The sequence below is a fragment of the Hirundo rustica genome, chromosome 1, assembly GCF_015227805.2.
Source record: "Hirundo rustica isolate bHirRus1 chromosome 1, bHirRus1.pri.v3, whole genome shotgun sequence".
Classification (NCBI taxonomy): Eukaryota; Metazoa; Chordata; class Aves; order Passeriformes; family Hirundinidae; genus Hirundo; species Hirundo rustica.
The window spans coordinates 24,974,190-24,992,266 of NC_053450.1; the positions used below are offsets into that span (position 1 = coordinate 24,974,190).

An 18,077-nucleotide genomic window follows, 5' to 3' on the forward strand; every position below is an offset into this window, starting at 1 on the left:
ACAAGGACTCTGGAGCGTTACATGCTCTTTGTCTTGGCGCAGGCAGCGTACGGTTGTTACTTGAGCCCGGTTCTGCTGTTTTTTCAACTTGTTCAGCTCAGTAAGTATGGGTAGATGTGAACTGGGAAGATTTTTCTGGTTTGGCACCTACAGATAGATAAGTAGCGGTTGTCTGATGACAAGAGGGGCGAAGGAGGCGTGCTCCTACACGGATGAACACTCAAAGGCAGTAGTTAGGTACTTCAGTATTTTTAAGGACACGTTTTTCCACAGCCAAACTGCCTACTCACTCTGTAGCAGGAAAAAACCCAAGCTGTCGACAGAGCAGGGACCAGATGGAAAGCTTTCTGTACTTCTTGCTGGAACACCCGGCAAATACATGTAATTTTTATACATATATTTTTTGTCGACCAAAGCAATCTGGGGTGGAATCTTATCTAAGAGGCTTTTTTGTCTTCAAGACTGTGCTAGCATGGCAATATCACTTCTCAGGACCAGAATTAGGCTCTCAGCCATGCTCCACAGCAAGAGAGAGACTCTTGGGCCCTGCAGTCTCTTCTGTCCCCAAAGACTTGTCCTGAAGCCAGACCTATTTTCTGTTCCCAGCTTTGCCTCTCTTTGTTACCTGATTATAGGCAAGTCACTCAAACCTTCTTGAAACCTTTCACACACTGTATATCCTGTCTGGTCTAGATCCACTACAGATTGCTAGGTCTACCAAACGCTACGTTGCAGACAGAAGCCAATATTTGTGTTTCTGTAATAAAAATTCTGGAAAAGAAGCTACTCTTTACCATGTGTTTGTGCAGTGCCTCACGCCAGGAAGCCCTGATCTATTACAGATAATAAATAGACATTGAATTGCTTATCTTTCTACGAATTCTGGTTTAGAGGAAGATAAGATCGTTCAACTGCAGAAACCTTCACTGGCCTTTTTGTGCATATTTTCTATATTAATATCAAGCAGCATTTAATCTGTTAAATTTAAGTGGTACATGGTGTACATGTTCAGTGCTGCCATCACCATTTTTCAATAGATGTGCTGTGCCTATTTGTTTTAAGCGTGTATCAATGTAAATATGATTTGATAATTTTGAGTTACTCAGGCTCGCTGAACAAATTTGTCTTAATTTAAATCTTTTATTTTTTAATAAATCTGTAATAATTTATTTAAACTTGCAATTATAAAAACATTAAAGCCTAATTTTATACTATGTTCTAGTGAAGCTTTTTCAATTTAAATTATAATGCTGAAATATTTCTGTTGCTGATGGAGGAGGCTAAGATACTGCCTATATCTTGAAGGATATAAGACCCAATACAAATCAAGAGTGGAGCAGGTTTCAGACACTGAAGTGTAGCAATTTAGGGTAATGTAAGCTGATAATGTCATGTTTGTTTGCAGTCAGAGTTTTTCTGGTTTAGAACTGGTTTGTATCTCTCACGTGCAGAAGTACAGAAGTCTGTCTACAGACATCAGCAGCAATGTGCTGTTGCAGGTGTAGAGAACTGCCTTTGCTATCAGAGCAGAATCTCTGCACAATCCTCTGTGTCCAAGGCCACGGTGGTTTCAGAGTCTCTGTGTGTAAGCTTGAGTTGCCTTAGGAGCTTCATCTCCCTGCTCACAATAGCGAGAATATTGATGTTTCATTCTGCGTTCAAAATTAGTTCTCATTATCTTCCCAAAAACTAGTTCCTTTGTATCGGGGCCATGGTGACCAGAAGCAGTCTGCACGCTTGACCTACCTATAGGGAGGTCCTGATTCATCTTCTCTCTACAAACTAATTATTTATTAATATATAGTTTGATAAAGATTGTTTAGAATAATGTTTTGAGCAGGTTGAAAATACTTGAGCTGAACTATAAATTTTTAGATATGCTTTTCTTGACTTCGAGTAAAGTATTTGTCCAAATATTACTTTGTGCTATTACAAGCCCAAATTATAAGGCATGTCAGTCATAGTTTTCTATACTAACGTCTAAAAAATTAAGCAACTGAATATATCCATGTTTAATAAACATATTAAAAGCTGTACATGCTTGTTCTGTGCAAAGAAAATCTGTTCATTCTATTTAGCTGCAAATGTTTGTAATTATAGTTAAAGGGCAATAATGAACATTTCTTTAGGAGAAGATGTATATAAATAAATAGAGCACAGTTTTTGCTGATCAGTTCAAAATTTGGTTGTCTCCAGGGGTATCTAAGCATTAAAAAGATCTTTTTTTTTTGTGATAGCAAATAAGGAACACAAACATGTTGTTTCTTCCTTCATTACTCACCTCCTAAGTAGGGCTTTCACATTTCTACCTCATAGGCCTGCTGAGATGTGATGATATATCTTTTAAGTATGTATCACTAGTCAAATACTCGATCTGATTCTTTTATTCCTTCCAGATATTTATTTGTAAATATATGTGAACTTCTCCAACTATTTTCTGTCATGCAAGACAGTTCAAGTAGTTGGGTGTCTTGAATAGTAGTCTGTATGAGCTTTTTAAAGAAACAGTGAAATTAAAACAAGTGAAAAACCCTGCTCACAACACAGTCAGTCAATCTCTCTAATAACCAAAAGAAAATAGATAGTTGGTTCTTTCACAAAACATTTCTGTTCTGTTTGGTCTGAAAAAACCTCTATATTCCACAACTGTCTTTCCATCGTAAGATGAATAACTGACAGCAAGTTCTAGTTTTTCCTCCACTGTTAAAAGTTTCATATGTACTGACTATTCTGGCATTTTTTGTGACACAATAGTTCTGCTCTTAGGGTACAGCAACAGGTGCTGGAGCTGTTGCCATTGTTAAAATGCTAACAAAGTAACTTACCAAGATCCTGGGCTCAAAATTTTTCAGAATATCTGCTTTTTGTTTGATTTCTTGTACATTAGTTTCAGAATTTTTGACTTCAGAAGTATTTCCCTGCTTAAAAAAGAAGGGTCTTTTTTTGGTTTGTTTGGGAGTTTTTTAAGTGGGAGCTATTTCAAAAGCAAAGGAAACTACTGAAGTTCTCTGTCTTATCTTTAGTTACTAAAAGTTATGTAATTTAACCCAATACTTGAAAATTCTGAAGTGAAAAATCATCATGCAGTAGTGATGGAACAAGAGAGGTCAAGGCAAATCACTTTATGGTACAAAAAATTATATGGTAAAAATGAGTGGCCTTTCTTAGTAACAATGTTGGCATATGCTGTAAAGAAAGGAAGATGTTTCCCAAGATGTGTAACTATCTCTGCAGAGGGAAGGGACATATGGTTCCACCTGTTCTGGCAAAAAGTCTGACAAAGTACGACCCCAGGAGATGGGCAAAATGTGCTGCCCAGGGATCAACGAGCATTTTCAGTTCTCTTTGTCTGACTCCTGGTAATCTCCAGGCCATGACCCAAGTCCCAGTGGGGCCATGAAAGAACAGTTAGAAATCCTTCAAGCTACATCTGGCTAGGAGGAGGATTGTAGCCCTCTGGGTGATTAACTGAAGCTCTGGAATGCGAGATTTTCTTGTAATCTTTATCTTAATGTGCAACTGCAAGTGTAATGGGAAAGCTGAGGGCAATCCTATTCTCAATCCTGTTCTCCCCAAGGCCCTTGAAGGATGGTGACTGAGGCAGCTTTATAGAGTTGCAGATCCCCTGGACTCAGACAATTTCTGAGTCCTAACTGCAGTCTGAATGGGAAACAAAGGATTGTCACTTGTTGAAAACAGCTGCTCCATAGGAGATCAAGTTTTAGATAGTAAGAAAGCAGAAGAAGTCAGTCAAGACAGTGCTTTTTCCCTCCTTAAAAATGTGGCACTCAGACCAGGTTTTCTCACTGCATTTACTGTTTTCTTTTACACTTTTGGTAAACTCCCATCCTTCCATGCATATTTAGTACAGCTATAGCCACTTTTGGAGGCTGACTCCTTTCAGGCAGCTAACCACAAACCTATCTGGGAATGATGGCAACAGTTTAAACTCAAAGCAGGCTTTCTTCTGATTTCTGATTTTTCTTTTTCATCTCTGTTGAAACTGCTTGCAAGCTGCCCTCTTAACATGTGCTACACTCTTACAGGCCAATCTGCCCCTGCTGCAGCGGGAGCTGCTGCACTGTGCAAGGCTAGCCAAGCAGAACCCAGCCCAGTACCTCGCCCAGCACGAACAGCTGCTTCTGGATGCCAGCACCACCTCACCTGTTGACTCCTCAGAGCTGCTTCTCGATGTGAACGAAAACGGGAAGAGGCGAACTCCAGACAGGTGAGCACCACTGCGCCCTTCGTACCCTGCCCAGAGTGGCTGTGGGCCCAAGATGCTGAGCTCCACCAGCACGGGGGGAGCGTGTGGCTGGGTGCTGGGGGGATACTCAGATGGTGTTCCCTGGGTGCCTTCAGGTCCAACCTGACTGTGAATGTTTCCAGAGATGGCACATCCACCGCCTCTCTGGGCAACTTGTGCCGCTGTTGTGCCACCTTCCGTATTAAAAATTTTCTTCCTTATACCTAGTCTGAATCTACTTTCTTACTAGCTTAAAATCATTATCCCATGCCCTTTCATAACAGGCCCTGCTTATGCTTGTCTACATATACTTATGTGCATCTATGTAGAGAGAGAGAGCTACATACACGTATATATTCCTGAGTATATAAATATAATACACACACACACTGATTCGGTCACCTCAGGACACACTGTGGTCATATCAGGAAGTAATGGTCAGCCAGTACTGTAGTACTTTGTGCACAGTATTTCTGTCATGAAGTGACAAGCAGCAGATCATGCCAGCTCGATATGCAAGTCCTTTGCATCTGACGTTTTGTTGAACTCAACATTAAATGTGAGAAGAGTCGCTAGGCGTTTGTATTGGGAAGTAGAAGGCAAACCCCAGAGCACTCTCAGGGCTTTGGCTCCTTCTGCTGTGCTGTATTTTCATTTCCATACACGGAATATACATATTTCTTTCAAATATGGATATTTCTTTCAAAGAGGAGAAATGTTGACTGAAATCTGCTTTGTTGTTGAGCTGAGGAGCATCCATGCAGAAATGGGGCAAGTGAATGCATGTGTGTGAAGTACAGTAGCTGCAGAGGCATAGAACAGTTATTATATTTTGGAATAAAGTTCTTTGTTTAGTGTTGCAAAGAAATTACTCTTGTGGTTATTTACTTTTAACTGTCTTCCTATGCTAATGTTAGAAATTCAACTGGCGTTTACATTTTACCTTTGGGAAACTCAGCTATTGTATTTTTCATTTATTTGTTTGCCATAGGTTTTATAGTGTGGAAAACTTTTACTGTGCTGTTCTGCCAAATACCACTACCTGTATGCCTGAGGTATGCAAATGTCCTAGTTATCCTTTAAATGAAGAAGATGATTTGCAAAGTCAAGAAGCCTAGTAACTTTGTACAGGTGACATCTTTCTGTTGGAACAGGCTTGAATGGCACAAAATAAAACAAAGCCTGAAAGCTTACAGTAAAACTTTAGACTTCTCATAGCCAGAAGTGAACAGTAAAATTTGAAGTCACATGGCCATTAGATACAAAAAGATGTGAAAGTATTTGAAATTAGTTTGCCTGAGATTGTGTTTCATAAAAATCACTATGGACCATCAAAAAAACTAAGGTGCAAGCAGAAAAGCTCTTTTTGTATGTAGCTACCCCCTTTTCACCAGTTTTTCCAGACAACTAGACCAAACTGAAGCAGCTCTTGGGGTTAACACAAGCATATTTCTGCACCCCAGAAAGATGATTCATTTTTGGACATTTTACGTGTATTCTCTTACTATGTGCAATGAAATAACTTTTCCAAAGCTGAAATTCAGCACCCTGGGGCAGTTCTGCATATCCTCAGTCTTTGCAGAGTACTGTAGCAAAACATCTGTTAAAAAGGCCTCTTAATATCTTGTGAATAACTTAAATGTCAGCGTGCTGTTGTGTCAGTGGCAGACACAACATTTTTCCTACAAGGAGATAGACACACATGAAATTATCTCATAAGCCAGTGGGGTATTGCTTGACAGAATACAGAGGAGAAGAGGGATGTGCCTTCCTGACAGCCCTAACTCACTTTTTTTTCCCTGTTAATAGAGAGCAGTATTACTCATATCTGCCATAAGGCTACAAAGGAAAAAGGCAAAGTAAAGTATTTCCTTTGTTTTCCATCCTTAGCATTTGGAATAATGCTCCCTCTCTTTGAGTGTTGAATTTTGGTTATTTTGTAGTGAGTATGGTCTCACCTGTGTTATCTTCAGTCCTTCTTGTGAGGAAGATGGGTGATGCAGGTAGAGACCAGGACAAGAACTTTGTAATGGAAAACCCCTGTGTTGGTTTTATAGAAAAAAGGACATAAGATTAGCACATAAAGGGACCAGCAGAACAGGAGAATATGGGATTTTAAAGTCAGCCTTCATATTTTAATTAAAACTGAGGCCCAGACCTAGAGAGATTTGGGTATGGTTTATGAATTTTCTTCTCAGCATTTCCTTTTAGTTAAAATATGTAGGTGCTCTTGAAATTCCTGAGTCTCTGCTTGCAAAGTCCAGTGCCTTTGGCTTCACAGCTGAGTCTTTCTTAGGCTGTGAACAACTTGAGGAGCCTTCAGCTCCTCCACAGGCAGTAATGCAACTTTTGAGGTGAGGAGTAGACAGTTTAACTTCCATTGTTGTGGGTAAGAGCTTGTGTTTGAATTCCTAGGGTCCAGGGAGGGTGCAGTGTGGGGTGTCCCTGGCCTGCACACTCCAAGGTACAGCAGCTTCTGTCTGTTGTAGCCTGAAATTCAGCTCCTTAGTTCTGGAGAAGTGCTGTTTCAGAAAAACTCATGCTTTCTTTTTGACTCTGCAACTATTTGCTGTAATGAAGAACGCTCATGTGAAAAGAGACTGCACAGTGCACTCATTAGAATGGTACCTTGAGCTCAAAAAATAAGTTGGTTTTGTTCACTGTCAAGCAACCCTGTCACTGGTTGGTCACATCTACTTCTCCATTGCCTATGACTATAATAAAAGCTATGCAGAAAAATATACATTGTAGTGTTGGCTGAGCCAAGTTCAGTGGAGTTGTCTTGTGCACTCAAGAACATTTGTTCAACAGATTTAGTAAAAAGAACAAGATGCTTTTGGAAAGATTCTTAAATTTACTGAATTGGAGTCTGCATACGTTGTAATGTGGATAATGTAAGTAAATCAACCACAAAAAACTGTCCTCAGAGGCAGAACACGCCTAGACTGACTGAGTATTGAAACCAAATACTTGTCTGGCTTTATACTCATTACACTATTAATTATTTTAATTGTTTACAGAGGAGCATGAGGAAACATCTGGAAATATATATACCTTTTGTTTAGAAATCTAAGTAATTTTCTAATATACTAATAAAAATTCAGCAGAAGATATTAGACATACTTAAAGGGAAAGGTTTACTGTGACTCCATGGCTAGTAAATGAAAAAAAATTGATCAAAGACCTCATCTTTCCAGGAGAACTAAGTAATTTGGAGTAACTTTGATTGAAGATGTATGTCATATTGAAGTAAACTGTGGTATCTTTTTCACTTCCCAAGGTATATAATATAGATATATAGATATATAGTTATACACATGCATGCATTGTATATAATGTATATGTTATATATATGCATGCACATTTATATTTTTCATTTGGGCATGGGTAACTGCATACCATTGATTCCAGTAGAGGCAGAGTACAGTAGAGGATTAGGCAAAGAAAGTGGAACATGAATTACACGTAACCGCAGCTGCCTCGTGATTTTTTTTTGTTAAAGAAAGTCCACATACAGTAATTTTTTTCTGCTTATAATTTCAGAACCTTTTTTGCATATCCATTTTCCAGTTCTGGTTATTTATCTGCATATCCAAGTCTACTGTATGTGAGATTTTATAGAGCAATCTGACAGCCGAGCTTTGTGTTTTACTGAATGTTTTCTTGGTGCATATGGTCTGACACGGATGAGCAGCCACGGTGAGATTTTGGAGTCTATTAAACTAGCTCATTAAAAAGATCAATCTGTTTCTGTAATAACACTGGGAACCATCAGTCACTGCAAGAGAGGAAAACTGACACCTGAGGAGACAACACATTTTGGTAATTTGTTCATGACATGTCATGAACAAAGTGTTCACTGTATTTTGTTTACAAGTTTTGGAGTTTACATTCTACTGTAGTAAAGCAAAGGAACTTGGATCACAGTGAGTTTTTATTTTGGTGAATGAATGCTTAATTATAAATCACATTATTTTAAATACATTAACATCAAAAAACTTTGTGCTAATTACTCATCCTTTGAGCTTGCTGGAAAGGGCTGATGGCATGTGAGCATGTTATACAGTGACTCTACATTTATGACAGCTGCCTACAAAGTGGATGTAGGATAACAAAATTCTGTTGGAATAGCATTATTTTGGATGAGAAGAAAACAAAAGTGGCCATGATTGTGTTGTGACTTTAGAAAGTGCTGCTGTGGTTGCAGTGCACTTGGAACCCATGACAAGAAATATGTGTCAAAGATAACTGGGAACAGAGATCAACTTTGATAATAATGTTAGGTAAATCTTATTTGAAGAGGCTCCTCGGTATTTCAGTCAGGTGAAGGATGCTTACAGCTCTTACATCTGTTCTCCTTATATGCCATTTGTAATTGTGAGGAATTTTAAAAGAATTTTTGCAATATGAACTGTTAGCAAGGCAGAAAAGTAATCCTCTGTAATACAGTATTATAAACTGCTACTTTATTCCTGCAAAGCATTATAATTTGTTTGATTTGTCAAACCTTTATTGGTGGAAGTCAGTTTAAATCAAAGCATCTTGCACAAGTAGTAGATGAACAGTTTTGTCTCATTCTCGTAAGGTGACTTTAGTGTTTTTTGAAATTTGTGTAATACTCTTGATCAGGTGAAACCTAATTTTCCAGCCAAGGCAGTTTTGCGTGGTCAGATTTTCTACCCAGCAAATTACCCATAAATTGCAATAATTTCAAAATGAAATCACAGCATACAGACAACATAAATTCTATTAAATGGGTACAGGCTAAAAAACAGTATCTATTCTGCTGTCTTTAATCTGAGTAAATCATGGCTTCAAGTAAAATGACCCCTTGTGTGTTTATGGCTGAAGGACTCAATCTTTGCATATTGCCAATTTTCCAAACAACCGTGTTGATTTATAGGTACATTAAGGAAAATGCGGCCAACAGGAGTAAGAAAAGGAGTGTCAGCTATGTTTCCTACATGTTCATTGTTACTTCCTCTCTACAGCTTGTGAATGGTTTGCAAAAACAGATGAAAGCAGATTAAAATTGTGATGGTGTTATATTTGGAACTCCTATTCACATGGGTGTGCCAGTTACTGGGAAACAAGAGTGCTTCCTCAGGCACCTGGGAGATTGCTGTTGCCCCAAGGGGATGAGACATAAAAGAACAAGTAGGACTGAGATCAGAAGCAGCCTAGTGGGTCAAATTCAGAGTATCTGAATTATGGTCTACATTACCTGGTCTTTTATCACTGTATTCAGTGTACTCAGATATAGTAAATTTGGCAGTGATTCCTGTTCTCATAAGGTTTTCTAAGTTGTTACCTTTTTATATATTTTTATGTGATCAGAAACATTAAATGAGTTTATATACAGTCTCATTCTGGTATTCTGGTAATCTCTGTATTTGGTCAGTGCAGAAAATATATCAACAAATTGTAGAATTAAATTTTTTCACCCAGAAAAGACATGACAGCCATTACTCAACATATGGGTACCCAACTTTCAGTTAATGTGTGTTCAACAAGTCATGTTAGTTTCTATGTTAGTCAGAGTTCAGTGGATATGTTGGTATGTTTTCTAAGCTAAAGAAGTGCATTCCATTTAAGGTAATTAAGTACAAAGCATTATTAAAAACCACAGAAATATTTGTACATTAAGGTGCATATTTGTATGAAAATATACAATTTTAACATCAAGCTGTGTTGCAGAAAGAAAAACTGGATTCTCACTTGTCCCAGTTTTATGACTTTACTTTTCCTACACTGAGTGATCAAAAGTCAATGAGTTATAATTTGCTGTTTCTGACTTCTACTCATTTAAGTTAGAGAATATTCTAACTAAAGGACTTAGGTGAATTATTAGTTTGCCTTGTACAGATAGGAAAATCCATTTCTTTTGCTTGCATAGTATTTTGACAACTGGAAGATTGGCATACTGAGTTTGAGGAAATACGTGCAAAGAAAACACACACCAGCAAGTAAATACAAACTTGTCTTGAAGAGTTGTCAGAAACATCACCACCCATTGAGAGTGATTGCAAGCAGTTATATCATGCCAGAAGTAATAAAAAATATATGATGGACCTCAGGTTTTCTTGGTTAGGAATTTTCACAGCCATGCTGCATTTCTTTTGGAACAAGGGGAGCAAGGTACATGCTCTGCTTTAGCAAAGTATGTCTTTTATATCTGCCCAAAATTAGAATAGATATTCTGCTGTGCTGGTGAAAGATTCATTCCTTTTTGCCAAGTTACAGTTTGGCAAAATACATATATATACCTGCAGCTTCTCTGGCATTAGTAATTTTCATGAGGTCTCTGAGAAATTGCTTCACTCCTTCTGAAAACAATGCAGCCCATTTCTTGCTAGTTACAAGATCTTAATTTGATTGTCTCTCTCAGAGGATATTGACAATGATTTGGTTTCATCCTTCCTCTCGTTGTCAGTAAATGGGAACCTGTTAAGGGGTGCCAATTAATAAACTGAGTGTTTCCCCACAGACAGTCCCTTGAGGGTGGTTGGTTTCTGGGGGTAGCCTTGTTGTAGTGCAGTTGGTTTTGACACCAGGCAAACAAGAAAATTCCCTCAAATTTACCTTTCAACGTGTCAAAAAATTGTTATTACTGGGAATGATACATTATACCATCCATTTCTTCCAGAGGATAAAGTTCTTTTATAAAAAAGCTGAATATATCAGCAGTTTAATAAAGGTTTTTGGAAGGAGGAATGAAATCTCAGTTTGCAATATTTATATCTAATAAACTTTCTGATTAAAGCCAATATTTTATAGGTTTTCTTTATTCACACGGTTAAAAAAAAAAACCCAAATATATTTCTGTGAAATGAAACTTCCCCAAAAGGGTTGTGAACCTGTTGAAGTAACTCTAGAATTACTTTGGGGGTTTTGTTTGTTTGTTTTGTCTGGTTGGTTGATTGAGGTTTGTTTGTTCGTGTGTGTTGGTTTGTTTGTTTAAAATATATTTTATTTTAATGGAGAATCAGTTCAGGATGAGTCCAGGGTTCTCAGGCAGAGGTGTGAAGTAGAGATTTCTTTGGAAATAGCTGATCACAAATTGAATTAAAGAGTAACTGGAACATAAAAAACTGTCCTCCTAAGTAGCTCTTCCAAGTTGCCTGAGCATAAAACCATCACTAAGAGTGATGGAGTGGGAAATCCTGAACATTACTGAGGACTTGAGTCTAACCACATCTTCCTGCAAAATTAATGACAGTCACAACACCTTTGACTGGAATAGCCCAGATGGTGCAGATATATCTGAAGGATCCATTTCTCATGATTTAGAGTCAATTCTACCCAAAGTCTCTGTGTGACACTGGTCTTGATGGGAGCTCATGGCATGCTGAGCTTCAGCACACTGACATGCACTGCTAGACTTTTTAGTATACTCTTGGAAAAAAAAAAACCAAAACATTTCTTGAACTGCAGATTTCTCCTAATCATCATAAGCTATAGCACTACTGAAAATATGAATTTCTTGGTTCTTAGCTTAATCTGTCGGTTGATGGTTTCACTTCTGCAATTGCATGTGTATCCACCCCGTCAGTCTGTGATCTCAGTGAAGGCTGCTTGCTCTCCAGCCCCTTGTGAAGTGGCTACGTCAGAAGGCTCACCCAGCTAGTATTTCTCAAGTTACAGTGATGGTTAGACAAGGTGAAAGAATCCTTTGTATGTTTCGAATCAGCAGTGTTACGAAATGTTATGCAACATCACACATTTGGGGCAGAGTGAAAGAACAAACTGTAGTTCCTGAAGCTGCATGTGTAGGTCGGGGTGCATGTTCCCAAACTCTATTCACTAAGTGAATTAAAGTTCCTTTGCTTTGTTTTTCAGAACCAAAGAAAATGGCTTTGACAGAGAGCCTTTGCACTCAGAGCATCCAAGCAAGCGGCCCTGCACTATTAGCCCAGGCCAGCGGTACAGTCCAAATAATGGCTTATCTTATCAGCCCAATGGTCTGCCTCATCCCACCCCACCTCCACCTCAGCATTATCGTTTGGATGATATGGCCATTGCCCACCACTACAGGGACTCATACAGACACCCCAATCACAGGGACCTCAGGGACAGAAACAGACCTATGGGTAAGGCATGTTGATTTTCTGCATTGTTTTTTTAGGTTTCTGTTTCCCTTATAACTTATTTTGTGAACAGGACCTTTTACCTGCTGCTCAGATATAGCCTGTATGGCTGTTTGTCCATCCAACTGCTTCTAATGGCCTTATTTCAGATCTGTATTTGTAAAAGTGGATTGAATTGTTTCTCTAAGTAAGAGGGTCAGAAGCAGGAGGAGCCTGTGTTTTCAGAGCTGCATGGGTGACATGGATGCTCAGGTGGATGGCAGGCAAGGATAGGTAGAGCCTTTTATTTTTCTTCTAATGTCAGATTTGTGATGTTAGCAACATCATATAGCTTGATTTCAGCTTAGAGCAGAAGAAAGTTGTTATCTTTCAGAGGAGTGTTTTGTGTGTGACATCTCCAGAGTGGATGGGTGTCTGCGGTGGATGTGAACAGCAGAAGCGCCAGCCACACCCCGTGTAGCACGGTTTGGTTTAATGCGATGCCTGATGCTCTTGGATTTTGCTTCACATCTGCGCTTACTGTTCTTCCTTGTTTAAGCAAATCTTCAGTAAAAGAGGAACACTTACAAATATCCAGCATCTGTATGGACGAGGCTAAACAAAGAACAAGTGTTGGTTCCGCTTGAGTGTTGATAATAAATACTGGCTTGGTTGTATCGTGTTGTCAGCTGCTCTGATATATGTGCTACATTTTAACCACATGTTGTTTAAACATCTGTGAAGGGATGAACCCTTAATGATGCTCTGTTGACATGGTAGTAATTACAGTATTTAGTGAAATACTGTAACTAAACACTGAGTTTATATTAATATTTTTTGAAGTTTCTGAGGTACAGATAGTATTATATGCACTGAGTTACCAAATAATTGCCTTGCTGACTTCAAGTAATGCAAATGAAAAATTATATATTGTATTATGTTATATTTATATACATAATAGTTGTACGTAGTCAGAAAGAGCTATGTCCATTTTTGAATGTTCATCTTGCAACCTATAGAACGTACAGAACTGAGGACATTAAATTGAACAAAACAGTAACATCTTGTGTGGGGAAAAGTACTAAAGAGAACTTAGAGCAAAATTTTAAGAAGCTTTTTTTTTTTTTTTTTTTTTTTTTTTCTTTTTGTGGTGGCATTCCTGATGCTAGAACAGGTAGTAGATGATGTTTTTGTCTATAGGCTTTTTTTCTTTTCCTGTTGTTGTTTTTTTTTTTTTCCCATAGAGGACTTCCAACATTGTAAACATAATTTGCTCCTCTTTGGCAGGGTTGCATGGCACGCGTCAAGAAGAAATGATTGATCACAGGCTAACAGACAGAGAATGGGCAGAAGAGTGGAAACATCTTGACCATGTAAGGGCTAAATATCCATTTATGTATAATTGTCTGAACAGAGGCCGTCTAAGATAGCAATTTAAAATTTTTATTTTAAAACCTATCTGAATTCCAGGACAAGTTTTGAAAGCTTTGCTGATTAAATCAGAGGGCTTGATGTTCCCCATTTAGCCTTATCAGGCCTTGCTGATAAGTGTCTCCTGCATTATCCTACTTATTAAAGTCTGCCAAAAGAGGAATGGACTTTTCTCTGTAACTCTGGATCTGGGGATTGGATTTGTTCCTGAATTTATTAGTTCTTGTGAAATTTGTAGGCATCAGTTCTGGACCAGATCCTTTGTGGTGCTGTGTAATACTAGCGGTAGGGCTACAGCCTGTTCAGTTGTTTTCTCCTTGTCTTTGCTCTTTCTCCTGTAAGCCCATATCTGTATAGTTTGGGACCACCAGTTAAAAAGGAAGAGATTGTCATAAAAAGTCTAGAATTTTTCAGCTACAGTTGAGGTAAACAGAGAGGGACTCCTTCATTATTAAAACCCATGCACTCAAGTTCATTAACATTTTCTTTATTATTATGTCACTCTGTGAATAAAATGTTCTTCTTTGTTTCTGTGCTCCATCCACTGCTGTGGATAGTTGTTGAACTGTATAATGGACATGGTGGAAAAAACTAGGCGATCTCTCACTGTCCTACGGCGATGTCAGGAAGCAGACCGTGAAGAGCTGAATTACTGGATACGGCGGTACAGCGATGCGGAGGATTTAAAAAAAGGCGGAAACAGCAGCAGTAGTCATTCCAGACAGCAGAGTCCAGTGAATCCAGATCCAGTTTCATTAGGTACAGTATCCTCATTGAAAATCGTGTACTGATTCTCTTTACGCTCAGCTAAGTGATAGATGACATTTTGCATTTGTTCGTCTGATTCTTCTGTTACTGTGATGACTCTTCTCTGCTGACTACTGAATTAACTATAACTCTTATGCCTAAACAGTGGTGTTTCTGTGTGGAATGGCTTGAGGTTTTTTGGGTGATGCTTGGTAATTTGCTTTCCATTCAGCAAAGTCTGAGAGGGTGTCGTGGCAGGACAGACTGTCATGTAGGGGTGGCAGAGCAGTGAGATGTGCACTGCACTACTCTCTGTTCCTTCTGACTCCTTCTCTTGCCTGATTGTTTAAAAAAATCTGTAGGTGTTCCTGGATTGTTTCCAAGTTGAAACAGAAAGCTTTCACCTTCTTAAATCAAATTACTTATCTTGGAAGTTGTCTTTCTAAGGAAGTGGAGTTGTAAAGATACAGGCACTTCTTAGGTGTACTTGGTTTCTCTTTAAGAAAGGAGCAAGGTCTGGGATGCTCAGTCATGCATGCACAATCCTCGTAGGTCTGTGTCCATCACTGCAGCTTGTGCAGGTGTGCCTGAGGACTGTTTGTTGTGTAGTTCCATGGAGCTGTGCAGGCCTTGGCTCAAGCTGCAAAGCTTGAGCTGGGTGGGCTGCAGCCACCTTACAAGGACCAGACCAAACAGCTGGGTTCTCACCCCTGCAGACATTCACAGTCACTCTCACACAGTACCTCACGCAACTACTCTAAGAGGACTCTGCTCTGTAAAATCAGGCATTTACTTTGGGGGTTTTCTGTAAATTACTAGTGTTTTGGCCTTTTTCTACCCCATCTCCTCACTTTCGTGGCAGGTATGGTAAAGAAACATCTCGGTGATACCTTTTTATTGTTCTTGCTGTTTTGAAGACAATGGGAGACTATGCTTGCTTGTCTAATATTGTCTTATAAAAATAAATTGTCTGTATCCAATGTCATCTACTCAAAGTCATCATAAACTGTGCTCATTAGTAGAATTGCATATGTGTGTTATTTTGGAACTACATTTTTACTGTGCTTTCCTTTTGCCTTTAAGAATAACCTACTAAGTCAAAAAATTATTTAATTGCAAATAGAAAACCAGAAAAACAAATCTAATCCCATATCCATCATTCTCTTGGTAAATTTCTGGAGTTATTACTGTAATATTTAATGCCTCTTGATAACAAAAAAATCTTTTTTTTGTGTGTTTGTCAAATTACCTGAGTCAATAGCTCTATAAATGTGCTCCAATCAGTGGAAGGAAGGGTTATGGAAACGCTTCCATAGTTCACTAATAAGTCTAGTCCCTAGAGGAGCCCTTCTGAGAAAGTATTCAGGTAATGGCTTGTATGAACAGTGCTAAATGTAATGTAAAGAAATATTCATAAATAAGGCATCTGAAATGTCAATCACATCTGCAACTTCAGGAGGAACACTTGTGAGTTGATCAAAAGCAGTGGCTCAGTTCTCTAGTAAAGCTGTGATGAAAAAAGAGACGGACCATGGTGCTTGTGTAGTTAGTAGGTAAAAAAAAAAATGAAAGGTAACTTGAGTGTTGATATTTCCCCAAGGAAACTGGAACTCATGACATTCATCAAAACTATAGATAATATTGCAATCCAAGAAACAGTCATCAACACAACAGATACATAAGATAAAATGAAGATTAACCATACAGTTAACATCAAGCATACAAATGCTATATTAGCATTTGTTTGTGTATTTGTAAAGATGAATTCTTGAAAACAGCAAAGTCTTCTGGCTTAGAAGATAATTATGCAGCGCAGCCTTTGGCATTGGACACACCAGTCAGCTCTGCAGTACTTTGGATACAAATGAACTGGTTGGAGTGAGTCCATTCAATTTTAACCTGTCCATTTTGGTTATTTGGTTGAAAAAATACTCTGAGACTCATGAACATGAAACTTGAATTGCTTAAGTGATGTAGCATCCATGTCAGTTGTAAATATTGGTAACAAGTGCTTTTATGTCTGACATGACAGGGAGAAAATACTTTGGAGTCTATGGAAAGCTAATCCTCATATTTCCTCAAATCTGGTTGTAATCTAGTTAACAAAATGAAAACCCCTAACATTCAGAGGTATGACGAAAGCAGTGTCTGTGAGCCTTGAGATGCTTTAGAGCATTTTATTTTAGTTTTGAAGTGGGAAAGAAGGGATTGAAAAATTCCTCCAATATTTTAATTAATGTTTCACGGCATGTAAATATTGGGGGGCGTGCTACAGAGATTATAAATGTCAGTAATTTCCCTTTGTAAGTTTTCTTTGGTTTGTTTTCTTTTCAGCAAGGTAATCCACCCTTTAAATCCATCTTGTCATCTCCACTAGCAAGGGAGGAAAAAAAAGGGACCATATGGCAACATTATCTGTCCCTTTATTTCTTATTTTTTAAGATTCAATTATCATCACTGAAGTGATAACTTCTCATTACAAATATTATGCCACAGTCTTCATAGAGGGGTCTTGCTGAAATACTCTGAGCTGAGATCTAGCATGGATAGTTTGAGTTGAAAAGTAATTGAAGAAAATTCTGGTTGTCATTTTGAACCAGTAGACCTTTTTTCCTGCCAAAAATTTTTGTGCTTCTTTTAATTCGACATCTCTGTAAATCATGCTGAGCCTGGAAGTTTGCAGTATCTGATCAATATTTTTCTGTTGATATTTTTAATTAAAAAATTAGATACTTGAGCATTCATTTTAATGCAATGTAATCCAATACACACAGCTACATTAGCCAGCTACAACAGGTTACAAGCTCCCATTATTCTCCAAGAATGTGTTGAAGGTAAGAGGGTCTGTTCTTTTCAGTCTGAATAATACATGTTTACGAAAGTCTAAAAATGACTCAGACTTTATATATATTCACTTGATTAACTGTGATGGTCTATGAAGTGAATAATACATCATCCGACTCCTCCATTTCTGCTGAAGAATTTCAGTACTACATACTGCAGCAGGACTGCAACTTTCATCCTAATAGTGAATAATTACCCATATCAGACACTGTATACTGAAATACACACAGTGGGATAAATTAAAGATGAGAGTTCTTCAGCGTCGTGGGTTATAAACAAGATCTATAACCATACTGAGTGCAGCTGTGGCTCTAGATAAGTGGAGCAGGCACACATCAGAAGGTCTGCAGCAGTGTTGATATTTTGTGTCTGTTGAATTTATCTGAATGGAAATCTTATAAAATATAGTTTGAAATCTCCAGCTCAAGAGTACCAGTACCTGCAGGATTTGCCTCAGGAAACCAGGATTCTCAGAAGTGTAGGAATTTGTCAAAAACACATAGGTTAGCCATTTCTTAATACATTTTTAAATGTTAACCCTTTCAGATTTTTTTTTTTTCCCCCTGAAGCTGTTCACCGTCCTGTTTTCAGTGCTAGCTGGAGCATTCCTGCCAACACATGTCTGTGCATGCTGTGATTATAAACCTGCTCCTTTGCCATTTGCAGATAATCAGCATTGCTGTGATATGCATGATATTCTCAACATGAGCGAACTGTAATGCTGTGAATACCACAGTAACATT

At 38.3% G+C, this 18,077-nt stretch overlaps 1 protein-coding gene across 5 annotated transcripts in view; it reads left to right on the forward strand.

Moving 5' to 3' along the window:
* The window catches only part of RUNX1T1 (RUNX1 partner transcriptional co-repressor 1), a 112,541-nt gene that overhangs the window by 73,113 nt on the left and 21,351 nt on the right, over window positions 1-18,077 (forward strand). For all 5 annotated transcript variants that reach the window (XM_058419498.1, XM_040054621.2, XM_040054640.2 and 2 more), the window contains 4 exons: window positions 4,047-4,228; window positions 12,086-12,336; window positions 13,600-13,685; window positions 14,301-14,502. In XM_058419498.1, coding sequence (XP_058275481.1) covers window positions 4,047-4,228; window positions 12,086-12,336; window positions 13,600-13,685; window positions 14,301-14,502 — 721 coding nt within the window. The remainder of the gene's footprint in view (window positions 1-4,046; window positions 4,229-12,085; window positions 12,337-13,599; window positions 13,686-14,300; window positions 14,503-18,077) is intronic.